Here is a 27,957-nt window from a genome sequence, read left to right as displayed (position 1 = left end):
CGCGGCTATTATTTTGTTGCCTGCAGCTATTATTTTGTTGCCCACCTATTATTTCATCGCCCGAGGCTATTATTTTGTCGCACGGCTATTCTTTTGTCGTGCAGCGAATTTTTCTGCGGCATATTTTGTCATCCGTTTCGCAAAAAAATCCACCGTTGGCGAAACGCGGAAATTTGCCGCAAATCCATGCCTGGCGAAACATTTTGCCCATCACTACTGTTGAGTAGAATTTCAATTCATATAGACTTTTAACACATTCAAAAATTTGAAAACGAGGGTAAACCCAATTCTAGGATTTAAAGACCGGCCAAAGGATTGAGCCAATTGCGAGATACCATGTGTAAAGTATAATTAGAAAGGAGGATGGTCCCCATCAGAAGCAGAGAGTAAGGTTAATGTTTAAGATCAAAAGAATTGGAAACTTGTCAACAATTTTTTAAATGGCTCCATTTAAAAAGAGGTTGTTTTGCCCATCCGTCAGAATTTATGATGCACTTTGATTCTATCGTAAAATTCCTCGGGCAAAGGAGTAATCAAAATTCCATTTTGCAGATGTTTTTCTTTGGATGATGCCTTAGCTCAGGTATGCAGCATGTCAGTTGTTTTTCTTGTACATTCATATAAACATACTAAGAAACTTACCAAATAAACATTTCCAAATACACTTGGAAATACATTTGTCTTGGACAGGACTCTTATTCATCCTGACCATACCCAAATTCTCCTCAACCAGTCCCACCAACATCTCTACAAGACCAAACTCCATATAGTATCTGAAGTTTCCATTTTCCTTAACAGGCATGACTTTTAAGTGTCTGTTGAGGGTTTAAAGCAGTGGTTCCCTAGGACTGCCCCCTCCCGTTTAGGGGCCAAGAGCAATGGCTTGGGTTGCCATTAGACACTTAAGTCTGTGTGTTCTGAGCTCCACAATAAAATTGGATATTATTGCTTAAACATTTGTCTTAGACAGGACTCTTATTCATCCTGACCATACCAAAATTCTCCCCAACCAGTCCCACCAACATCTCTACAAGACCCAACGCCATTTAGTATCTGAAGTTTGCCATTTTTCCTTAACAGGCACGACTTTATTCAGAGATTAAGGCAGTGATTCCCAAACTCTGGGGCTGCCCCTCATTAGGTGGCTGAGAACAGGGGCTGAAGGGCCACTTTCCTTCATACTATAACCGCCGTTCTCAACCTGTGGGTAGGGACCCCTTTGGGGGTCGAACTATCCTTTCACAGGGTCACCTAAGACCATCGGAAAACACATATTTCCGATGGTTTTAGGAATAATTTTATGGTTGGGGGTCACCACAACATGAGTAACTTTATTAAAGGATTAGGAAGCTTGAGAACCACTGTACTAGAAGCATCAGCTTGGAGGCGATTTGGGCTAAGATCATGATGTGATGTTTTATCAAAGATATTCTTGGAACTATGGTTAAATAGCTGTTAACAATGTTAAGGTTTCCACCTCTGCTGGCTTTCTAAGCTGGGCAGGAGGGGGAGGGAAGAGGCGGGGCCATGATGTTGCATGGCGGGGAGAGGCTGGGGGTGGGGCACAGGGCGGGACTATGATGCAGTGTCAATGTTACTTAGTCCTGCCCAGTTTTGGGATACCAGGCAGGAGGTTTTGACCAGGACAACCCTTGCGAAAACCAGGCTGTCCAGGTCAAAACTGCATAGGTGGCAACCCTAGTTCTGGACAAAAAGTTGGTGTTTGTGTGTTGGAGTTGGGGAGAATTCTGAGCCACAAAAATACCATTTCAGGAAAATGATAAATTGTCTTTGAAAAAACAATCATATTTTTCCCTTTTAAAAACTTTTTGGGAGGTTTTGACCAGGACAACCCTTCCGAAAACCAGGCTGTCCAGGTCAAAACTGGATAGGTGGCAACCCTAGTTCTGGACAAAAAGTTGGTTTTATGTGTGGGGGTTGGGGAGAATTCTGTGCCACAAAAATACCATTTTAGGAAAATGATAAATTATCTTTGACAAAACAATCATATTTTCCCCTTTTAAAAAACTTTGTAAAGTTTTGTCAAGTAAAATCGTGAGAAATTCACTTATTTTCAAAGGGACAGAACGTGCTCAGACAGAATAAACAAAAAAACTGGTATGAAAAAGAAAAGTTGCTTGTTTAATGTGTATTTCTAAAGCTTGCAGATGGTTTGTGCCTACCTTGCTAACAAAAGCTGTCCTGTATCTGTTGGCTCTGACAGCCGTGCCTGTAGGAGGGAAACCGTAATCATGTATTTTGGCCTCCCCGACAGATGGGGGTGGGAGGGATTTTGAGAAGTTGATTATAAGAAAACAAGCTTCAGAAGGCATCAAGAGTTTATGAAACAACAGACTGGCAGAGATGCAAATGTTTCATCATATTTTAATTATTCACTCAATTTAAGTCCAAATGTATTTGTGTTGTGTTTTTTTTTTTTTTTTAATTTTGGCCTTCTGTCTTAGCCGTAGCTACTACATGATGAACAGTTAGTTTTTCTCCATCTGTTCCGCCGATTGTTATCTCCCCGGCTGATGGAAGTGGCTACGTAATAGAATCCAATCGCTATACATAGAAAAAAATATAAAGTGTAGAATAGCAATGTCCCAATATAGGTTCCCAGGCTGTGCGTTATTGCACATACAATATACACTGGTCAGCTTTACTCTACTATTTCACATAATTAGGATTTCATATTGTTCATAATACTTAGCAAAATCAACCCTTGAGTTATATTTAATATTTTTAGCACCAATTACATTTTTTAATGTATATGGCACAGGTAGCATTACCATACCTGAGTAAACAGCCCTAGAAGCTACTTATGTTTGTTTAAGATAGCAGCTGCCATTTTAGCTTGGTCGCAGTAGCTTTTGTGCTGTAGATCTAGCTGCTGGTAGCTCAGGTTACAGCAAAGTTGGAAGGGGGAGAGAGAAATTATTAGAAGGGGAAGCAGACATGGGCGGGGGAGAGGGGAGCAAACTGACTTGAGCCATGCCCTAAAGCAGTGCTGTCCAACTTCTGCGGTGCCGAGGGCCGGAATTTCTCTCGCATACATGGTGGAGGGCCGCTAATGGAAGCCAGTTTTGGCCACTCCCTAATTCTAAACCACACCCACTTCAAACCACACCCATTTTACCGCAATGGTCGCTGCAGGGATATCAACCATCATTCATATGTTAAAGAATTATATTATGTCATATTAAGACACACCCTTAAATCCATATGCCTCCTCCTCCCCTGTGTATAGCACAGCAACCCACAGCATATAATTACACACCTTAGGAACCATTTAATGGCTATTTCCAACTGCTAACAAACTCCCAGAACAAACCCCTGCCAGGTTCACCTCCCACAGGCAGCACTCTGCCTGTCCTATGCTGCCTGTGTGTGCCATACTCTGCCTGTCCTATGCTGCCTGTGGGTGCCATACTCTGCCTGCCCTATGCTGCCTGTGTGTGCCATACTCTGCCTGCCCTACCCTGCCTGTGTGTGTCATACTCTGCCTGCCCTATGCTGCCTGTGTGTGCCATACTCTGCCTGTCCTATGCTGCCTGTGGGTGCCATACTCTGCCTGCCCTATGCTGCCTATCTGCAATACTCTGCCTACCCTATGCTGCCTATACACAGGCAGCATAGGACAGGCAGTACATACAATGTCTGAGGTGTGAAGAGGTGAACAATGTGAGTGATTACAGCTGAGGTGAGAACCATGCAGAGGGGGGCAGTTAATCTCAGTACTGATACCATTTAAAGCTAACACAAAGTTAAGCCATCAAAGCAGCCAGACAGGTGGGGGGCCACACAGAGGGGGGTCGAGGGCCGCATGCGGTCCGCGGGCCGCCAGTTGGACAGCACTACCCTAAAGGATTTTTCTGAAAGAAGGAAGTCTGACACAGAAGAACATGTTCAAAAATGCACATATAGAGCTGGCAGACTGGCATCCATACGTTTTAGAAAATTCACCTAAGTAAACAAGATAATCCATGTACCCCAATCCCCAAACTCCCAGCTCAAGGTAATGAACAAGCCATTAAACAAAAAAATAAAAAAAGGAGAAGAAGAACATGTTTACACAAAAGAAGAAAATAAATCCTGTTTCTTTTGATAGAGGACTCTGTAAGTGCTTATGGCTGTATTTACATAGACCCTTCTAAGCTTACTTAGTTTTTACCTTTCCTTCTCGTTTAAAGCAGATGATTACACTTCAACACACAAATTTGAGAGATTTTAATTTTCATGCTTTTCTGGGGTCTGTTTTTGCAATAATTTGACACATATTTCCAGGTAGTTCTGAAATAATAACATTAAGTCACCGGATAACAGCTCCTGTCCTGCTGGTGGGTATATTCCTTTAGAGCTTTCACTCTCCATATCCCATCTTTATTACATCCTCAGAATCAAAGCCACTTTGGAATCCTTCAGCTTAATGAAACCTTTCCATGACTCTGTGGGGTTGGCCGCCCTCATTTCATTTTATTGAACCAATACTCACCAGAGTACCTCTGTTTACTAAATACCTGATCTCCTGCCCAGGGCCCAGGGCAGACAGCCCAACCATGTTCTACCATTGCTTGTTCTTTCCGTGGGATGGAACATGTCAGTATGCCTACAGATTTTCCAGTCAACGAGAGTCCATGACATTTACCCCTTCTGGATCTAATTATGACTATGATGATGTGTTGCACCTATTACTATTTTCCAAGTCAGGACTTTTTATTACATTTTGGGTTTAAGTCGCATCTGACCCTCCCCTCTGCTCCCAAAAGGTTAAAAATATATAGAAACTTTTCTGTAACAGTCATTCTACTGCAGTTTAAGACTTATTCTCAATGAAAAGAAAATAATTTAGCCTCAAATCTCAACCTGACTAGCTTTGAGGTTGGCCCCACCCATCAACTGTGCTAGTTCTGTCTACAGGGCAGGGTCAGTCACGTAGTAAGGGATCACATGATTTCACTAATTCAACCATATTTTGGCGACAAAGCTATTCTTTTAATTCTCTTATATATTTATAGTGCAATGTTTGGCTAGCAATCCATAGTGACCAATCAACTGATGAGTTTTTTAAACAGCTAGATAATTTGGGCTGAAAAAAAGACAATGGTCCATCAAGTCCAAGCTCTCCAAATGACCTTCAGTTCACATATATACACATAGATGTACAGACCAATTGATACACATACATATATATATATATATAACTATATATGTACACATACCTAGATTAAACTTGACTATAGATCACAATAGCCTTGGATACTATGCTTGTTCAAGAAAATCATCCAAGCCCCTCTTATAGGCATTAATAGAATTTACCATCACAACATCACCCAGCAGTAGTGATGAGCGAATCGTTTCGCTTCGCCATTAAATTTGCAAAACCACAAGGAAATTTGAGAAACGGAGAAAAATCTGCACAACGCAATTGTCACACGTTTTTGTTTGTCGCCCGTGTCTTTTTTGTCGCCCGCGTCTATTTTTTTTGTCACCCGTGCCCAATTTTGACGTGACCACACCCTTTTTTTGACACGCGACAAAAAAAATTCCACGCTGAATTTTCACGGAAGTTTCGCCAATGGTGAAATGTGGAAATTCGCTGCGAAACAATTCGCTCATCACTACCCAGCAGGCCATTCCCCAACCTTACTGCCCTCACATTGAAGAACCATGGGATTGCTATGGGATACTAGACCTTAGATGTTCTTCTTCTTACATTGAATTTTGCAATCAATCCCTTAAATATAATTATGGGTTGTGCCTGTGGCCTACATCTTCATATATCACTGTTTCTTCCATAAGGAAAAAGGACGATTAGTAGGAGCAATGTAATATAAGATGCCAAAATGCTTGTCGTTATTTAGCAAGGTCATTTTTACAGAAAGCGTTAGAAGGAACTCTTCATTCTGGAAAAGTGCTCTGTTAATTGGACGCCTTTCAATAACAAGAGAAACGTCCCAAATTCTAACTGCAAGAGAACAAACACTAAATTAATGCTAATATGATTACTGCGCCATGGGAGAACAACAGATTGCCGGTTGAATAGAAATTAATTCATATATCAGTCATTATTAGGCAGAGTCGCATGGTTCGTTAATACATAAATAAAACTGGACTTTGTCAGCTCCCAAGATTCATTAGGTAAAAGTGGAGTAGAGACCTTTAACAGATTAGATATGGTCCATCTAGGAATTGATAGAAAGTGAAGGTGTGACATTTTTAGTTAGCGTCCGGGAGTCAAAATAAAGGTGGATTTTACGGAATTTTTCCTCTGGGATTTGAGACATTATTACAAAATGTTCTGCTGATGGGGATAATGGTTTTAATGGCAAGTTGCACTGAGCATATTATATTTAATTACACTCGGGCACGTGCAGCGAGGAATACCCTAATAACACTCTTTTTTATAGGCAGCACGGAATATAATTACATTTTAATTACTTAGGGGGTGAAGATAGGCCATCAAAAAATTGTATTAGAAATGTTAAAGATGAATTAATTTGTGGCTGGTATTCAGAGAGAAATGTGATGAGTCCTGATACTTGGGGCTTCAATTTTATATCCAGGACAGGGAATAAAGTAAGCAGTAATATCATAGGGGTCATTTATAAAGAAATAGAAATGCAAAAACACTAAATTTAGTGCAGTGATCCCCAACCAGTGGCTCAGGGGCAACATGTTGCTCCCCAACCCCTTGGATGTTGCTCTCAGTGCCCCCAAACCAGGGAGTTATTTTTGAATTCCTGACTTGGGGGCAAGTTTTGGTTGAATAAAAACAAGATTTCCTACCAAATAAAGCCCCCTGTAAGCTGATAGGGTGCATAGAGGCCCCTAATAGCCAATCACAGCCCTTATTTGGCACCTCCATGAACTTTTATGGTGCTTGTGTTGCTCCCGAGTAAGAAAGGTTGGGGATCCCTGGTTTAGGGGATGGATATAGGGTAGGAGAGGGGGAACCCATGTGCCTTATACCTCCCACCTTCATGAACCAAGCTCACAAGTAGTTCTGTTGTAAAAGGGGTGGCCATAGGTCTTTATGCTCTGAAAGGGAGCAATTCTACCAGTTCAAAGAAAGTGGAAGGCTTTCTTTTTTCCCTTTATTATTATTATTATTATTATTATTTATATAGCACCATCAATTTACGCAGCACTTTACAGAATAGAGGGCTACAAAAGACAGAACAGTTAACATGTACATATAAACAATTTAAAAAAATGGTTTACAGTTACATTTGGATGAGGGTCGGAGACACTAGGGGGAGGGCCCTGCTCGCAAGAGCTTACATTCTAAAAGGGGGAGCTGAGACATAAGGTCAGCCCCCTCTATGTATTCAGCCTTCCACTTTGTAAATTACCCCTCCTGTCTGGGGTTTATAAGAGGTCCCTGGATTGGAATTTCAATCCAGTAGGAAGAGTTTCCACCAACTCTTCACCCAAGCCATGAAGATTAAGAAGTGGTTGGTCTAACTGGAGCTGTATATGCATCCATTGGTTTGGTCTGTTTTATCAAACCACAGAATTAATGATCAACAAAAAGAGGCAAACTCACCCCTTTCTGCTAGACATTTGCTTGAAGAGATTATAATAGATTTTGAGGTAACAAAACATCACTTATATGGTATAACTACCAGTAAATTCTCCTGTATTTGCTTAGGAGCTAAAATGTAGGATTGTTGGGATGCTGACTGGAACAAAGCAACCAATTAGGGTGGAAGGGGTAAAGGTCCCCATACACGGGCCGATTCTAGCTGCCGATATGCGTACCTTAGAACGATTTGGCAGCTAATTGGCCCGTGTATAGGCACTACCGACGGGCCTGCTCGACCGATATCTGGCCTGAAATCGGCCAGATCTCAATCGGGCAGATAAGAAAATCTAGTCGGATCGGGGACCTCATCGGCTCGTTGATGCGGCTTCCCGGACCGACTTTTGCTATGCCTGTCGTTATAATCCAATTGTTTGGCCCCAGGGTGGGGATATCGGGAGAAGATCCGCTCGCTTGGCTACATCGCCAAGCGAGCGGATCTGCCCGTGGATGGGGACCTTAATAAATGGGGCAAATCCCCCATACAATGTAGATTAGCTGACTTTGCATTGTATGTGGTCCCACATTTGGAAAAACACTTTCAGTCAATGAATATCCATTGTGTTGTCAGCAGTGTTACATTTTTGTGAGCTGATTAATGTGTCTCCCAATAGCGCTAGCTTCACTTGATACATGATCTGTTATTTTATTCTTCACAAGGCTTATGTTATCTTTCCACTGGTGTTTAGAACAATCGTATGAACTATTAAACCGCATGAACTTTGATGTTTTCCATCAAAAATCTTCATGGTTCTAAACATTTTGAACTGATAGGAGATGTTACATAAACATAGAACCCTATGGAATGTATCAGCGAATATTTTCCTAAACAACAACATCAAAGCCATGGAGGTTGATGCTATTATTGAACCAAGTGGATGAAGTTACATTCCTGATGTTTTTTTGTGAAATCTGAGGCAAATCATAAGTAAACACGACTTATACAAACACGAACATTCTTTTCTGTGGTTTCCTAGGTAAGCATCCATCAGGCTATATATGGTTTCCTCGGACGGTTTCTGGGTGGCACGGCGCTACAAATGTACACAGAACAGACCTCGGAAGTCAAAGTCTACTTGGTATAACTTGTTAGTGAAGGAAACTTGTATAATTATGAAGGGAGAAAGGTGAGGGGGTGTAAAATAAATCTTTACTTACATCAAAAGAAAAAAATACAATGGAGCAAATATCAGAAAAAACTATAGTGCAACCAAAAAGTCACACTCAGAAGTTCTAACTAGGTTCAGCCACACAAAGTGATATTTTACTTCAATTTATGCTACACTGGGAAGTAGTGATGAGCGAATCTGCAAATCTTTCAAAAGATCCGCGGCGAAAAATTTGCGAAACGGCGAAAATGTCGTACGGCAGAAAAACGCGACTATTCTTTTGTCGCCCGCGGCAATTATTTTGTCTCCCGCGGCTATTTTTTTGTCGCGCAGCTATTATTTTGTCTCCCGCGGCTATTATTTTGTCGCACGGCTATTATTTTGTCTCCCGCTGCTATTATTTTGTCGCGTGGCTATTATTTTGTCTCCCGCGGCTATTATTTTGTTGCCCACAGCTACTATTTTGTCACGCGGCTATTATTTTGTCACCCGCGGCTATTATTTTGTCACCCACGGCTATTATTTTGTCGCCCACAGCTATTATTTTGTCACGCGGCTATTATTTCATCGCCCGCGGCTATTATTTTGTCACCCACGGCTATTTTTTCGTTGCGCGGCTATTATTTCAACTATTCTTTTTTGCCGCCGGCGACAATTTTTGGACGTGCAGCGAATTTTTCTGCGGCTAATTTTTTCAACTGTTTCGCAAAACAATCTGCCAATGGCGAAACGCGGAAATTGTCCGCGATTCTATGCCTGGCAAAACATTTCGGCCATCACTACTGGGAAGTGCTTCATTCTTTATATATCATGAATTTTTCTTTGTCTATAAGAATGTGTGTCCACCATAGCAATGTGGCCTTTTGTCTATTTATTCTATTAATTCAAAACTTGGCTGAGTCAGCTGCGTCAACTTATTGCAGTCCTCGCTCCAACAACTCCTATCTCCATCGATGTAATTTGATCGTTTGGCCCGATATGGTCACCCTTAGATGGGTATATTGGGGACAGATCTACTCGTTTGCCCAAACAAGCAAATCTTATAATGTAAGATTATGAGTATGAAAGTAATACAGGTATGGGATCTGTTATCCAGAATGCTCGGGGCCTAGGGTTTTCTGGATAAGGGGTCTTTCTGTAATTTGGATCTCCATAACTTGTCTGCTAAAAATCATTTAAATATTAAATAAATCCAATAGGCTTGTTCTGCCCCCAATAAGGGGTAATTATATCTTAGTTGGGATCAAGTACATGTGCTGTTTTATTATTACAGAGAAAAGGGAATCATTTAACCATTAAATAAACCCAATAGGGCTGTTCTGCCCCCAATAAGGGGTAATTATATCTTAGTTGGGATCAAGTACAGGTACTGTTTTATTATTACAGAGAAAAGGGAATCATTTAACCATTAAATAAACCCAATAGGACTGTTCTGCCCCCAATAAGGGGTAATTATATCTTAGTTGGGATCAAGTACAGGTACTGTTTTATTATTACAGAGAAAAGGGAATCATTTAACCATTAAATAAACCCAATAGGGCTGTTCTGCCCCCAATAAGGGGTAATTATATCTTAGTTGGGATCAAGTACAGGTACTGTTTTATTATTACAGAGAAAAGGGAATCATTTAACCATTAAATAAACCCAATAGGGCTGTTCTGCCCCCAATAAGGGGTAATTATATCTTAGTTGGGATCAAGTACAGGTACTGTTTTATTATTACAGAGAAAAGGGAGTCATTTAACCATTAAATAAACCCAATAGGGCTGTTCTGCCCCAATAAGGGGTAATTATATCTTAGTTGGGATCAAGTACAGGTACTGTTTTATTATTACAGAGAAAAGGGAATCATTTAACCATGAAATAAACCCAATAGGGCTGTTCTGCCCCCAATAAGGGGTAATTATATCTTAGTTGGGATCAAGTACAGGTACTGTTTTATTATTACAGAGAAAAGGGAATCATTTAACCATTAAATAAACCCAATAGGGCTGTTCTGCCCCAATAAGGGGTAATTATATCTTAGTTGGGATCAAGTACAGGTACTGTTTTATTATTACAGGGAAAAGGGAATCATTTAACCATTAAATAAACCCAATAGGGCTGTTCTGCCCCCAATAAGGGGTAATTATATCTTAGTTGGGATCAAGTACAGGTAATGTTTTATTATTACAGAGAAAAAGGAAATAATTTCTAAAACTTGGAATTTTTTGCTTATAATGGAGTCTATGGGAGATGGCTTTTCCGTAATTTGGAACTTTCTGGATAAAGGGTTTCCAGATAAGGGATTCCCTACTTAGTAAAGAACTGTGACTACCCAAAACATATAAACATTTTATTTAGTAGCAAATCTAGTTGCTTTAGCCTTTTAACTTCATGTATGGGATGCGTTACCTGGAAACTTGTTATTCAGAAAGTTCTGAATTACAAAAAGGCTGTTCCGCAAATTAAATAAAATAATTCATTTTTTTAACATTAATTTCCCTCTTCTCTGTAAGGATAAAACAGTACTTTATTGGACACACAACAATCCTATTGGGTTTATTTATTTAAATGTTTTTTCAGTAGACATGGAGACCCAAATTACAGAAAGATCCATTATCTGGAAAACCCCAGATTCCGAGCATTCTGGATAGCAGGTTCCATACCTGTACTAGATATGGTATATCATGACCAGTATAAATGAAGTTTATCACAGACATCTCACAGCTTATCAACATTGCACTTTTAGCAAATTGGCAACCAATGTCAAGTTCTGCCAAACCCAGTCATGACCCATCTTAACTCCACCCACATTTCAAGAATCTCCAGCTTATTAGGGCTTCAATGCTTCAATCAGAACCCAACATGGGTCCCTGAAACCCAGTATTATGAGGACAATCACCCCCCCCCCCTTCATATGGAAGTTGAGACATTTTGCTTATCAAGTCACAGGACATTTGGACTTACTGACCCACCCAAGATAGACTTACTGACCCACCCAAGATGGACTTACTGACCCACCCAAGATGGACTTACTGACCCACCCAAGATGGACTTAATGACCCACCCAAGATGGACTTACTGACCCACCCAAGATGGACTTACTGACCCACCCAAGATGGACTTACTGACCCACCCAAGATGGACTTACTGACCCACCCAAGATGGACTTACTGACCCACCCAAAATGGACTTAATGACCCACCCAAGATGGACTTACTGACCCACCCAAGATGGACTTAATGACCCACCCAAGATGGACTTACTGACCCACCCAAGATGGACTTAATGACCCACCCAAGATGGACTTACTGACCCACCCAAGATGGACTTACTGACCCACCCAAGATGGACTTACTGACCCACCCAAGATGGACTTACTGACCCACCCAAGATGGACTTACTGACCCACCCAAGATGGACTTACTGACCCACCCAAGATGGACTTAATGACCCACCCAAGATGGACTTACTGACCCACCCAAGATGGACTTAATGACCCACCCAAGATGGACTTACTGACCCACCCAAGATGGACTTACTGACCCACCCAAGATGGACTTACTGACCCACCCAAGAAAGACTTAATGACCCACCCAAGATGGACTTACTGACCCACCCAAGATGGACTTACTGACCCACCCAAGATGGACTTACTGACCCACCCAAGAAAGACTTACTGACCCACCCAAGATGGACTTACTGACCCACCCAAGATGGACTTACTGACCCACCCAAGGTGCAAGCTTCAGACCTGTTCCTATTTGAAATTTCTAAAACGTATGTTGCTGCCCTACTGTTTCAGGTGGTTTGAGATAATATTTGAGAATAATCTTCCTTACACTGAGTTCATCTCTCAGCAGAGGGAAAGTAACTTTTTTTGCCAAATAAAAACACTGGGAAACTTTATTTAAGTGGAGCATAAAGCTGTGCCTGCGAGTCAGTAGCCGAGCCAAGAAGAAATAATAAAATGCATTTTCACTTAATAAAACGTAACAGCTCTGAGTCCACAGTAAATAAGTCAACAACTCCGGTCCTATAACCGATTTGCAGAGAGGCGGCCTGTCTTCTCTGCTGCATAAAGCGCTACTGGGAGCACCGAGAGAAATAGAGATGTGCTTATATCTGTCCGTTTTTGTTTCTTTTTTATTTCATTTATGGATTTTTTTTTTTATAAAGCCGCCAGTTTGTAAAGGAGATGTTAACCTGAAAGATACTCGCATTCATTTCTGTAAATGAATTGAGACTGTTATTTACCTTATTTAACACACGTCCCTTCCTCCATAAATGGGGATTTATAATGTATTCATTATAGATGCTGGAAGTTGGGTAGAACCAGCTAGAGGAGGATAAACATAGACTTCATGAAGGAAACACTTCTTGACATGATCTTTAAATCTACAAAATTGTATATGTGTTTGTATCTGGAGAACACTCCTGAAGAAGGACATCACAAAACCCAACATTTGAATATTGAAAAGTATAATAATTAAAACCATATCCCAAATCATATTAGTCATCATATATGAAACTCCTTCCACCATCTCGTAAGCCCTTGGGATCTACGATTCAGGCCTGTCCTACCAAAAGAGGAGTTAGGCATTGGGGCAGGTCTAGAGGACCTGTCCAACCCACCCAGATAATTCTTAAGTCATTCTCCTTGGGCAGAACAAGGGTTGGGCTTCCCAGAAATCACCCATGTGGTCATCATCTTTGGAAATGGGGTATTTATATTGCTGTGTAAGGGTTCTGGATCGATCTAAAGTTATGTGTGCTTTACTTTAAAAAGGGTACACTTGATGTGTGCATCTTTCTTTATACCCCAGCTACAATGTAACAATGTAAAGGGAAAACATTGTATTTTGTTTTTGGACTGTCCTGTTAGTGAAAACTCAAGTAAGGATCATCGTATTGTGAACTGCCAGCTATTCGTGAGCTCCAACATAAATGAAGCTGGAAAAAGAAATGTCTATCTCGTTCCACCTTTCGAGAAGATCTTACAGATAATCCAGTAGATGGCAGACCATCTGCCAAACCAGTCACAGATGGGGGAAAATTAATCCCTTGCCAAAAATGGCAATCAGATGACTCCATGCATCAATGACTACTCATTGTGTAAGACATTGTAATTACGTAGGTCCATTGTATGTGGTAGAAAGGCATCAAACCAATCTGATCTCCAGCAATGAATTCCTAGGTTCCGTATTTCATGACCTGGCTGACCTTACAGCAGTTGTTCCCAAACTAGCCCATTTTGATTTGTTTTTTTAAGGGGGTCCAGTTTGAGGCTACTTATGGATACAGTTATATTTGTGTAGAAGGCCTTTTTCTGTGCTAGATATTCTTGGACGTCCACCTTGAAGGTCAATTAGAGCATGATTTTGGGTGAACACTTCTTTGATGATCTAGATATTCTTAGGACTACGACTCAGTAGTATTACAACCTTATTGTCTAAGGTTTGTAACTTTTTTATGGGATAAGAGTGGTCCTGGGCAGATGTGGGACTTCAAAGGGGAATAAGTCCAAGACTGCTTTTGTCCATTTGTCAGGTTATTCATCGGGACATTTGGCCAGTGGACTGGGGGGGTGAATTTTCATTGTAAGTTGTAATTTTTGGCCGGCATGTCGGTCTGAGCTATGTTAATTCTTTCTTGTGAAGTTTTTAATAAAAACACATAAAAACTCTTAAGGTGGCCATACACGTGGTCGCCAAATGACCAGATCTTTCACTAATAGACCCACCTTGAGGGGGTTGATATTGAAAAACCTGCCCAGTTGACATGGCTGAACCTGCCCAATTGACACAAACAGGAAATTAGAGCAAACCCAGCCAATCAAATGCTTCTCCTGGCTGCAGGTTTGTTCTACTAAGTTGGTTGCGCCTTGACACACTATACAACAAAAAGTATGATTTGGGTGCAACACACTTAAACTGCATTTCTTCTCTTCATAGGAAGTCTGTATCCCCAGAAGTAACAAATCTCATGGTTTTAAAAGGAATTACTAGTTGGGTGTATTTTTGCCATTTTTAACCCAAAATAAGCATGGGCATCAGCATAAGTTCTAGGAAGATGCTTCCACGGCTTTGTTCCGGAGCTTTATTCAGTTCTGTACATTTGAGTTGAAACTGAATTAATGAAAATAGCAAATTGCCCTACTTAGCTTGATCCTAATCTTGATGGAGAATTTATGCATTCCTCCTTCTCGCTCTTGCAGGTTAATGCCCGATATTGCTTCTCGGCAGGAATTTCTCTTTGACTTTATTTCCTGCGGCTCGGATTGTTTAGCTCCATTTAAATAAAACACCTACTGTAGGAATAAAATAGCGCTGATTGTATGGCCCCATCGAACAGACAAATGCTCCGCAATCCTAAGCATTCTCCCTCGGAATGCCTTGTTCTTCCATCTGCCACCGGCACCACATTCTTTTCCCTCGCAAGAGTTCAAGAATTGCGAGAGGTATTTGCCTTCTGGCACACGCGTGTGAAATAAGGGTGTGGAATGATACCGCATTCTAGCACAGCAACTAACAATTGCCTTCTGTACAGTTACAAATGAATGGCTCCTTTCATTTACGAGTATTCAGCTTGGAATGCTTTGGTGGGTTTAAAGGGGCAGTATAGAGCTGTGTTCAGCATGGGTTTTTCAGCCTGTTGGTTTTTAATGAAAAGAAATATACACAGTGTTTGTTAGTTCTTGCACTAAACAAAGGAAACAATAAAACTGAAAGTACTTTCATTTTGCAACTTCCTAGTTCTTCAGAGCAATTGTTGGAAGAGGACAAGGCAGTTAACGGGGCATCCTAAAATTAACTTTTAGTATTTAGATCAGGGGTGGCCAGACCTTTTTCATCGGCGATCGACCGATGGCCAGGGAATGCAGAAGTGCAGCGCAAATGCATACGTACGCATTCACGTGGCACTTCTGCGTCCCCGGCTTCATTGCGGTCCACCAGAAATCCATGGGGGATCAACTGGTGGACCACGATCAACTTATTGGCCACCCCTGATTTCGATATTCACAGAAAATGTACCTATACCTTTCAGCGGGGTGCATAATTATGATTTGGGTGCAAATTAATCATGGCTTTAATAGGGTTGCCACCCAGCCGGTATTTCACTGGCCTAGCTGGTAAAATACCAGCCTAACTACAAGGGCTGGGACATGTGCAAAGGAACATGCTTATTCTGCCAACCCCTAGCAGTGCGTAGGCTTCCAATCCAGCACCAGGTGAAGGCACAACCAGACCACTAATACAAGTGAGCACTAAAGGTCCCCCATACACGGGCGGATAAGAGCTGCCGATATGGACCGATTCGGCAGCTAATCGGCCCGTGTATGGTCACTTCCGACAGGCCTGCCCGACTGATATCTGTCCTGAAATCGTCCAGATCTGAATCGTGCAGGTTAGAAAATCTAGTCGGATCGGAGACCGTATTGGGTCGTTGATGCGGTCCCCGGACCGACTTGACCTATGCCCGTCATTATAATTTGATTGTTTGGCCCCAGGGCCACCCGATCGAGTTACCCTGGATTCTCCCGATATCGCCCACCCGTAGGTGGGGGATATCAGGAGAAGATCCACTCGCCAAGCGAGCAGATCTGCCAGTGTATGGGGACCTTAAGGGGCACACTTTTGCACTCCTTGCATCCAGGGTCCCATGAAATGATTTCAGGCTTATGGCAGGGCTCTCTTGTTGAAGCTTAGACTAAAAATGTATCTGTTTCTCAGTACTTCATTGCTCCCAAAACAAGACAGGGCCTCTACCAAGACTGCTTTCATTTAATAGCAAATTAAGCTGGTGTTTATATTTGACTTCCCGTCCAACTATCCGATCACCACAAGGCCTAAGTGTTGTCCGCAGACCGTGCACCAATGCAATCATCCGCCAATGGGATTTTAGACCCTTTCTAATCATTATCTGAATGTGCCCTAAGCTAGCGGGCTGCCATTTTGCTAAAGGATTGCTTTAAGTAATTATCATGGATGATAAAAAAAAGAAAATATACGAGTTGGAGCTATTTTTGAAAAAGAACATCTGCTTTCAGGCTATTTGCTCCTGGAGGACAAGATCAATTGTCAAGCAATTTTCAAAGCAGACCATCAAGAGCTGGAATCATTTTCACAGTCAGAAACAGCTCAGGTCTTCTGTTCTGTACCAGAACCTGCTCAAAAGGGACGATCGGAAGCATTTTCACCTTTATTGCACAAAATGGGACATCTTGGAAGATGTCACTTTGGCAAAAATGAACCGTAATTCACAGAGCGATTTTCCTTTGTATCCATTAAAGTGTTCCGCTCGCAGCCGCTAATTGCATCTTTTTCGAGCTTCTGAAAAAATTCCATTTATGATCTTCTTTTCAAGAGTTAACAAAAAAATATAAAATAAAATGTACATTGTATTTAATGCCTAAACCCATTAAAATGAGGCTTGAGATTGTCGAGATTGGCAGGTTGCTCGTTCAAATTCTTTACTGTGCCAGTCAACCCATTATGGTGTCCTCGATGGTAGGATGTATTTGAATAGACTTGGCTTTATACAGAACTGTTCCATAAGTCTTGATTAAAAGACTTTTTAGCCCACTCCCTGATTCATATAGGCCATGACTAATTGTCTATCGGACTCCACCCACTTTACCGTAAGTCTCATTACTTCTAGAATCATCTTGGGTCTGCCATGTCCAATAAGGAATAGATTGGAAATATACTATGTCTATAAGACCAGTGCTTGGTCTGGACTCTGACTGGTCAACCACCTAGCACAGTATGTAGTAGAAACAATTAGCAGAGATTGTTCCTACTACAGACTGAGGATATGCCAGCATACAGTATGGACATATGACGTGAAATAAAAACCCAATGACTCTATTTGCTTACCTTTTACTCTTTTCTTTAAAAAAGGTCACCATCCCAGGGTTCTTTCCTGCAGAACATTGACTCAAGGATTAGACTCAATGGGTGTTCCCATTAAATATTGACACCCTACCTGTGATTTAACACTTTCTTCCTCTTGAAATAGCCAGAAAGTATAAGTTATATGTAATAGGTTAAACCCATGTAAGTGGAATTTTTCTAGGAGCCTTAAGGACTTTTTTTCCCAGAATCCCTTTGACTTATTTGCATGAGTATGAGGCGGTCTCCTCAACCCTCTTGACTTGTTCGTAAGTTATATATACAGATCTATGTGCCTTGTTTGTTTGGGATCCTGAGTTCCCAATTCCAACTAGGACACTAGCTGCACTAGACGTTGCCTTGTCTGCATGGGTTTCTTCTGGATGAACTGGTTAACAAATAGGTTAATAAAACTGACCATAGTGTATACTTGTCATAGGGTCTTTTCAGTATACTTAGGCAAACACTGTGATAGCTCCTTTTTATATGCATCAGTGTATACCACTATTGGCCCCATTGGCTTTTGGATGATTCTGGATGTTGTAGTCCAGGTGCTAACAACTAGTATGTCCATTAGGTCCTTATCCGTGCATTGACAACATGAATCCGCCCCTGTGTATGATCTGCGATCACATCTAGATAATCACAGGAGACAAATTCATATATTATACATTCACAGGCCACAACCCCAGATCTAGAATAGGCCAGGATCACATTTCGACCTAAAATCATCAAAAAATCAGGACATTATGGCTGAAGGCCTGTCTCTGCCTTTAACAACCGTATGACGGGTCCTAATGAAAAGCAGCTCCATTCTGGCAGCTGCCCAGGCTATGCTGTTTGTATGGGGGTTAAAGAGCACATGTCCTCTGTCTAATAGTGCTATTCTGCCACACTTCAAAGGACGTCAAAGGTTCAGTAAGGGAAGGTGATTCCCCTGGTGGAGACGGTGGCCATGATTAAGCTGGTGGAGCTGTCACGGGCAATTCGGAATTATTGGCCGGCTACAGTGTGACAGCTGAGACATTAACGTGCTCGGCTCAGGTTTCCCCAACAACCGGCAGCTTTTTAATCTCTTTTCCTATCCCACAGACGTTGAAGAGGCTGCTAATGTTACCAGAGCACATGTAGATTTGTCTACTTTTTTGTCTCTGTCTACTGTTTCCTATTTGCTTTCACCAATGCGGAATTAGATTCCCAGGGCTGTATCGGAGGGAGCGCCCACGGTGCGTAAATTCCCATTGGAAAGGGTCTCAGTCACCACCATTTGTGCACTATAAGGCCCTTCCGCTCTCTGTTTTAATACCCAAAGCTCCATCAGCACTGGCAGAATAAAACCCTTTATATATAGATGGAAGAATGAATGCAGCACTCACAGGACTTAGTGAAAAATAAAAGATTTGTTTATTGCTATGAACGTCAAACTAACATTTTGGCTGTCTCCACAGACTTTAAAGTATATATATAGTATGGGATCCCTTATCTGGAAACCCGATATCCAGAAAGTTCCGAATTACGGAAAGCCTGTCTCTCATAGACCCCATTTTAATCAGATAATTCAGATTTTAAAAAATGATTCCCTTTTTCTCTGTAAAAATAAACCAGTGATTTGTATTTGATCCCAACTAAGATATAATTACCCCTTATTGGGGGCAGAACAGCCCTATTGGGTTTATTTAATGGTTAAATGATTCCCTTTTCTCTGTAATAATAAAACAGTACCTGTACTTGATCCCAACTAAGATATAATTACCCCTTATTGGGGGCAGAACAGCCCTATTGGGTTTATTTCATGGTTAAATGATTCCCTTTTCTCTGTAATAATAAAACAGTACCTGTACTTGGTCCCAACTAAGATATAATTAATCCTTACTGGATGTAAAATAATCCTACTGTGTTTAATTAATGTTTTATTGATTTCTTAGTAGACTTAAGGTATGAAGATCCAAATTATGAAAATACCCCTTATCTGGAATACCCTTGGTCCCGAGCATTCTGGATAACAGGTCCCATACCTGTATTATATTTTATTTTACATTGTAATTAGCAGGGCCCCCTTGGCCTTCTCCATCAGTCAGCCTTTGAATGAGTGGGAGAGATTAGTGGCCGAGGCTAAGTAAACATATCGACTGGACGTCCAAAATACATAACTTTCTAAAGCTATAATGTTGCAGAAAATAATACAAGGCTAATAAAGCTTGTGATGACAGTGTCTCTTTAAAGATCCGTTATAAATAGTGGTGTGAATTCCCCAGTGTCAAAACACATTGAAAAATAGCCGTATGGTGAAAAGCAGAGCTTGGAGGAAATGCCTTTGTAACGAGAATAAAAATTGGTAAGGGCCAACGTACTGGAAATATAATGAATATGAACCATAACCAACTAAAACCATAACTACGTTCCAGTGTCGGCACACTCAAAAATTGCAAAAGAAAAGATTTATTAAATACAAAACATAGAAAATAAGCCCAACGCTTTTCAACCCAATAATGGGTCTTCATCAGGGGCAAAAAAAGGGGCAGAAAGAGAATAAACTTACAGCAGAATTTATACTTCTGTCTCTGTAGTTGAAATTCGCGCCCTTTTTGCACATCACATCATTGTCTTTTGCAATTTTTGAGTGTGCAGACACTTTGTTGCTTAGGTGATTATTTTTGGAGTTGCTAAATGGGTTTTTTCCAGTGTACTGCACCTCGCTCGTGATTCAGGTTCTGGTAAGGTGTGCACTCTGATATTCTGTATTATCCTTTACCATCTGCACTGTCCCACCCAAACAGGGGCAACTAAGTGTTATGCACTCTTCTGCACTTTTATTCTCCCCCATTGATTTTGGTGTTGCTTTGACATTGAACTGAAGCAGTTGTTGCAAGTGTAATGAAAATCAACAAGTGCGAGTATGGGGTCTGGAATCTCCAAGCATTGTTTCTCCAGCTGCCGCTGAACTCCTTGCACGCTGGGGCCAGCAGCTGTTGGCTGGGGATGCTGGAAATTAGAGCTAAGTAATAGCCAGAGTTGTTGCTATGTGCAATTTGGCTAAACTAAAACTGTCGGCCTAAACTGACAGTTACAGGTTGGACATTGTAACTATACGAGCTGGAGGACTAGACAGGCCGGGGGGAACCAATAAGGGCATCAGTTCTGGATGTAAATAGTAATAAGGATTGAGCGGCACAAACCTGTAATGTATTAAACTTCCCAACCTAGAAAGAAGCAACAGGTAATTCAATATATTACAGCCCCGTCTGGTTTTCACCTCATAATTCAAACTGGGGAACCTTTGACATTTAAGATTCTAATCACAAGTTGAGAAATGCGCACCATGTGTCGGGAACATCGCCGCCCACACTGCCCAAATTGCCTTCTTTTCCTGCAATTATACCCTCGCTGTGAGAGGATACACCGTGTTAATGCAATTTGCACCTTCTGGGCATTGCTGATCCCTTAGCGCCGTCTCCGACCAGTTCCCTGGAATAAAATATTCTTCTATTTGTGTTTCAGTCCCAAATCATGCATACACTATGGGATCTCCACGTCGGTGGGTATTTAATCTAGTACCGTACCATTTGTCAGGCAATTTGCCTGGATGCTGTTCTCCATGTGGGACAATATAATGTTTGTACGTATGTATAACTTTATTTATAAAGCGCCACAAGGGTACGCAGCGCTGTACAATCTTACAATATACACAATTACACACAGGGAGGACACGTGTTATAATAAATACAATAAATAAGTATAAATACACAGGGAGTAAGTGCCATGTGGTATGAGACACAGTAGGAAGGAGGTCCCTGCCCCGTAGAGCTTACAATCTAAGTGGTTGGGTAACATACAGGCACAAACTGGAAGGTAAGAGGGCACTAGGTATGGGCATTTGCCCTTAAGCGCAGGACTTATTATAATAGCCATTTTGTATTAGGAAACAACTCATTTGTTTTATGGGTTTGATCCATGTGTTTAGACTTTCTGCCCAGCGAATCTAAGCAGTTATTTTGCCTGATCATTACATGGAACTGTCTGTTAGGACCTATGGATAAAGTGCTCTTGTCATAGCTTCTAGTATGAATGAACACTAATATTCATATAAGTATGGCTTCATGCCCATAATATCCTATTCCATTATATTTTACTGAGCAGGTATAGCAATAGAAATGAGGATGTAAATAAAACATGTATGTGGTGTTTGATCCCAGACAGGGGTGGGCTGAATCATGTTTGGATCTGGGATTTAGGCTGGATTGTAGTCCTTTGACGTCCTTTGTTTTCTGCCAAATCGATCTTACATGGCTTTAAAGCTCTGGCCATTCGTACATATGCTTTACACTGGGCTGGTGGATCACCACTCAGGGCTGCTATTGTACTTATCAGAAAATTTGTAACTATCAGTTTTTTGTACACCTCTCTGGACTGTAAGGGTGGAGAGCTACTTGTCACAGATACTAAACTCTAGAAAATCCCCTGCCATAGACAATACTGAGAATTGCCTCTGCTAAAACACACATGAGACAATTATCAGTAAATGATCAGCATTGTCTATTTTAGTAGCCACGACAAGTAGCTGCTACTAGTATCTCTGTGTGTCTTCTCCCTTATATCACCTGACCAGCCCATTTAAGCCCTTGATCACTGCACCACATCCCGCTCCCCGACCCATGTAACCAGGGGTGGGCCAAGCTGACCGGGCGCCCTAGGCAACCCGGTCGGCCACCTCGCCCCTGCACCTTCCCCATTCGCCCCCATCCTTTGGCGCGCATGCGCAGTTGAAAGCACGGGGGGTGGGGTGGGATTCACGTTGTGATTCTATGGATCATTGCCCCCACCGCATAAGGACAAGCAATGACTAAAGAGAGTGGACTAGGGGTAGGCAGGAGAGGCTGCCTGGTGCCCCCCAATCATTGCACCCTAGGCAGCTGCCTCTTCTGCCTACCCCTAGTTCCGACCCTGCATGCAACCCTTACCGCCCATTTCCCCGCCTCCCATGACTTCCAGCCCCCTCCCAGCACAGGATCCAATCAAATCTAAAAATTAAGAATTCAACAAAATCTGAACCGTGCTGCCTAAATTGTTCTTCCCGCAGGGCAATACGTTTTCTAGATATGACTTATAGTATATGTGTACAGGTAATAAGGCCTTGGTCCTTTCCGTAGCTGTCCAGTACTTTCTATCCCAAATGATCTGCTTCGTTCTCCCAATGAATGAATGTTTAATGATATTGTGTTTCTTTTCTCTCATAGGGATTATTTACACAGCGGATATACTGGATAGAGAGACAACCCAATCATATTGGCTAACAATTTACGCAACTGATCGGGCGGTTGTCCCACTCTTCTGCACTATAGAAGTTTACATCGAAGTGGAAGATGTCAATGACAATGCCCCTCTGACTTCAGAGCCCATCTACTACCCATCTGTGGTGGAGAATTCTCCAAAAGATGTATCCGTTCTTCAGATTCAAGCTGTAGATCCGGACTCCAACTCAAGCGATAAGTTAACTTACCGCATCACAAGTGGGAACCCACAAAATTTTTTCGCCATCAATCCAAAAACAGGTAAAAAAATATTAAGATATTTTGGCAACAGTGTTCCATACAGAGTTCTTGCAAAGAGTCTGAACACTACTGTGAACTGATCAATGCTTATTTTACAGTAAGGATGTCCAACTAACCACAGGTCTGGCTATTACTGAACTATAATGCAATTCCAATGGTCAGTCCCTGTATTAACCAGCGGGACAGTGACCTGTCTGAGCTGTCATGTGTTCCTCTCTTTGATTTGAGTGCTGTGAACTTCAGTAGTGGCTGTTTTGAAGATGTAGTTATGATAGAAGGGCAAGGACATTGTATTTTATTGGAACTTAACTGATTACCTTTGAGGTTATTCCTGTAAACCCAGAGAAGGTCATGTTTGTATGTCAGGCCATAATAATAATAATAATATTGTAATGGCTTCTCTGTTACTGCTGAAGCAATATTTATTGTCCTTGTGTGGCCACCAAACAGCTACCATTGATTTCCTGTTGTCTAAGGGGCTGATTTACTAAGACACGAATTCCGACCGAATTGGAAAAATTCCGATTGGAAAACGAACATTTTGCGACTTTTTCGTATTTTTTGCGATTTTTTCTGCGCCTTTACGACTTTTCGGAAATTATCGCGACTTTTTCGTTACCAATACGATTTGCGCGAAAAAACGCGAGTTTTTCGTAGCCATTCCGAAAGTTGCGATTTTTTCGTAGCGTTAAAACTTGCGCAAAAAGTTGCGCTTTTTTCGTAGCGTTAAAATTTAAAAGGCGCGCCGTTTTGCGCAAGTTTTAACACTACGAAAAAATCGCAACTTTTTGCGCAAGTTTTAACGCTACGAAAAAATCGCAACTTTCGGAATGGCTACGAAAAACTCGCGTTTTTCCGCAAAAATCGTATTGGTAACGAAAAAGTCGCGATAATTTTCCGAAAAAATCGCAAAATACCGATCATTACGAAAAAAACGCAATCGGACGCATTCGGCCCGTTCGTGAGTAAGTAAATGGGCCCCTTAGTCTATGGTTGACTGTTCTAGATGTCCCTATGACATTTCTTGGAGCTAGACACAGTTCTATCCTCTCACTGATGACCTCCAAAACAGAACACGGTCCTCTTTTCCAATCACAGTAGCCTCAAAAGAATAGTAGCATAAGGGCATTGATGGCTGCAATGGACACACAGCACTGCTGACTATAGTAAGGGAGTTCTACTGGCTGCAACTGAATATATTGGGTCCATTTTCCTTGTATGTTTTGTAGCAGATAGCATAGAGTTTTTTTTCCCTTTTTAATATGTCCAGTGAAACCCCTTGTAAAAAGCCAGAGAGACCCACCAAGCCACATTTTCTTATCTGCTATCTTTGAGCCTCCAGTTTTTGGACATGATTTTGTGTTGGCCAGTAAGGTTTTGACTAAATACCCCCTCCCCAAATATTATTATAAAATTATAAAATACATTTTGATCGAATTCGTTCAGAATGTACATTTCAGTCTACTGATGGCCACCACTGTAAAGTCTACAATATGACTTTTCTTATGGGCGTTGCCAGTCTAGTAACTTTGCCAAATAATAGGATGAAATGAACACTTAAGTGTCCAGTCTACTGCAAAAGGCACAATGACCAAGGACTTGTTTGAGTTGCTATTTTTTAGTTAAGGTGGCCATACACGGGTTGATTATAGCTGCCAATATCGGTCCCTTGGGCCCCAGGGCCAAACAATCGTATTAGCCTATATTTTCCCCCGATATTGCCGACCCGTAGGTGGGGATATTGGGAGAAAATCCGCTCGCTTGTCGACATCGCCAAGCAAGTGGATCTGAAGGTGTATGGGCACCTTTACAGCTTTAGGAGATTAAAACAAAATGTAAAGGCTTCTGAATTACAGACAAATTTTATTCTAAAGCATTTTGTACTTGAGCTTGCTTCTAGAGGTTTCTGAATAGATACATTCTTATTGGTGGCAAAGCCTACATAGCTGCATGGTCTTTTGTGTTCCTCTTGAAATTGCATTGGATCCTACTAGACAGTTAATGAGTAATACTTACCATAGGGGCTTGCCATGTATAACTGCACTCTTTGGGTTAATGACTTAGACATGTTTGGGTCAGCTCATTACTTTCCCAGGTAGCAGATTCATTTATTCAAACAGGATTCGACATCTACAGGCAGTGCTTTATATTGTCAGTAGGAAAGTATAGATTCCGGAACATCCATTACTCTCCGTCCTAAAGCCAATGTCTGTTCTGTCCAAAGTAAGTTAATTATAAAATGGAAATCAGCAGCTTTACTAAAGGGTAGGTCTATTATTAAAGAAGTGACCTATATTTTCAAGCTGTACAGTGTATTTTGCTATAAATGAAATGTAACCGAATACAGTGTGCCAAACCTACATATTGTGCCATGACTTTGCCATCAACTGACCAATATTATTCAGCTTTTCCTTCTCTGTGATCTGTACAGAATTAATGTTTTTTCCTAAATGCTAAATATAGAGCCGATTTGCGCTTATTCTCCCTGAGTTTGGGAGAATCGCTTAACCAGTCAAGACCAATCCACATCTAAGACATATGTATGTATAACTTTATTTATAAAGTGCCACAAGGGTACGCAGCACTGTACAGTCTTACAGAATACAGAATTACACACAGGGAGGACAAGTGTTATAATAAATACAATAAATAAGTATAAATACACAGGGAGTAAGTGCCATGTGGTATGAGACACAGTAGGAAGCCCCGTAGAGCTTACAGTCTAGAGGCCCATTTATCAAATTCTCATTTTCATGATTTCAGAGGTCTTCCTAACTTATTTTCTCTGAAACTACAAATGTCAAGTGACAAAAAAAACCATGATTTTCAAAATGTGGAAAAATACAAATAAATGCAATTTTTAATTTTGTTGCACAAATAAAAGCATCAAAAAACTCTGAAAACCTCTAAGGGCTCTGGTACACGGGGAGATTAGTCGCCCGCGGCAAAACTCCCTGCTCGCAGGCGACTAATCTCCCCGAGTTGCCTTCCCTCTGCCATCCCACCGGCGAACATGTAAGTCGCCGGCGTGATGGCAGACGCGGTGGCACAATTTCGCGCAAATTGGCGAAAAAGACTCGCGAGGCTTTTTCGGCGATTTCCCGAAATCGCCTCGCCGCGTCTGCCATCCCGCCGGCGACTTACATGTTCGCCGGTGGGATGGCAGAGGGAAGGCAACTCGGGGAGATTAGTCGCCCGCGAGCAGGGAGTTTTGCCGCGGGCGACTAATCTCCCCGTGTACCAGAGCCCTAAAACAACAAAGCAAAGAACGATTTGGCTTTTCCCACACAGAGCTACTAGTAGCAGCTACTTGTCACGGCTACTAAAACAGACAATGCTGATCATTTACTGATAATTGTCTCTATGTGTGGTTTAGCAGAGGCAATTCTCAGTATTGTCTATGGCAGGGGATTTTCTGGCCTTTAGTAGCCCTGACTAGTAGCTGCTACTAAGTAGCTTTGTGTGTCTTCACCCATAGAATGGTTGAGTCGCCCACGATAGATCTCTGCTATCATGGCTGACAAAATACTACAAAAACGGCTTTCCACCGATAACAATAGGAGTCGGAGTTGCCAATGGAAAGCCCTTCTCATTGCTTCTTTTTCTGAAGTCTGATTACCGAAGCAATGCGAAGAGCTTTCCACCTGCAACTCCTATTGTTACTGGTGGAAAGCCTTTTCAAGAGCAGGTAGCCACCTCCGATAGCAGAGATCTACTGCGGGCACCTTAACTGCCCCGTGGGACATCTAAAGCTTGCAGAGTACCAAACCCAAGCCTGGGGGGAGGACAATGATGTAGGGCAGCAATGTGTGTGAAAATTGTCATATCATTTCCAACCTGATAAATTGAACCACTGTAGGGGGCCCATTGTTAAGACCGGGAAACACAGTTGCACAGAAAGCAACATCTGGTTCGGGGCATGTGTGGATATCAATAACCAGTTGAAGCCCCGCTGTGTTTTTAGTAATCAGTAACAATGTATAGAGATATTCAATCTTTTTCTGCCATTGGTAGGAGTCCTTGCCGGCTGAATGTGTGCACCTATACATTCTTATTAACAAATATGCTTCACTGAGCGTCTTGCAGAGGAACCAGGCAGGCTCTATTGATTTACTTCTGGACTTGGAAAGGGAAACTGAATTGTTCATTCTTTATTTTGCTTAAGCGAGGATGACGACTTTTGATTTTTTGCTGTTGAAGTCTACTGAATAACATGGCCACCTATTTTGTGCAGGGTCCTCTTGTATTGGCTATTGGTTGTTCTGTATGTTTTCTTGCATGTTTAATGTATAAACCCATTTATTGTACAACACTGCAGGACATGATGGTGTTTTATAAATAAAAATAAGAGTAGGTTTCATTTATAAAGTCTTGACCAATACAGTATGCATCCCAGCAGTAATCCATAGCAGCCAATCAGTAATTGGATTTTTTTTTAGCCAGGTACAATGAAAGTGAAAATTCAGTTGTTTGCCATAGGTACCTGCTCTGGTGCAAATTTTCCCAGTCTGGATAAATGGGTCCTGTTAAATTCTGGAAGCTTTGGACGTGCTTCCAGCTAAAACAAACCCTTTTTGCTTATAGTTTATCAAGAGAAATTGTATAGACTATTACCTTCTGCTGAAAATACAAATCAGCAAGAAAAAGCAAAAAAAACCCAACAAATTACAGGTATGGGATCCGTTATCCGGAAACCCGATATCCAGAAAGCTCCCAATTACGGAATGACTGTCTCCCATAGACCCCCATTTTAATCAAATAATTCAGATTTTTAAATGTGATTTCCTTTTTCTCTGTAAAAATAAAACAGTGCTTTGTATTTGATCCCAGCTAAGTTA

The 27,957-nt window shown here is 41.4% G+C and overlaps 1 protein-coding gene across 6 annotated transcripts in view; it reads left to right on the top strand.

Annotated features, from left to right (window-relative positions):
• Positions 1-27,957, top strand: part of fat3 (FAT atypical cadherin 3) — a 334,300-nt gene that overhangs the window by 108,112 nt on the left and 198,231 nt on the right. For all 6 annotated transcript variants that reach the window (XM_031897341.1, XM_031897340.1, XM_031897339.1 and 3 more), the window contains exon 3: positions 22,805-23,119. In XM_031897341.1, coding sequence (XP_031753201.1) covers positions 22,805-23,119 — 315 coding nt within the window. The remainder of the gene's footprint in view (positions 1-22,804; positions 23,120-27,957) is intronic.

Source organism: Xenopus tropicalis, chromosome 2, assembly GCF_000004195.4.
Source record: "Xenopus tropicalis strain Nigerian chromosome 2, UCB_Xtro_10.0, whole genome shotgun sequence".
NCBI classification, from domain to species: Eukaryota; Metazoa; Chordata; class Amphibia; order Anura; family Pipidae; genus Xenopus; species Xenopus tropicalis.
Note: the sequence above shows the minus strand (reverse complement) of the source record. Positions and strands in the feature narration are given on the sequence as shown.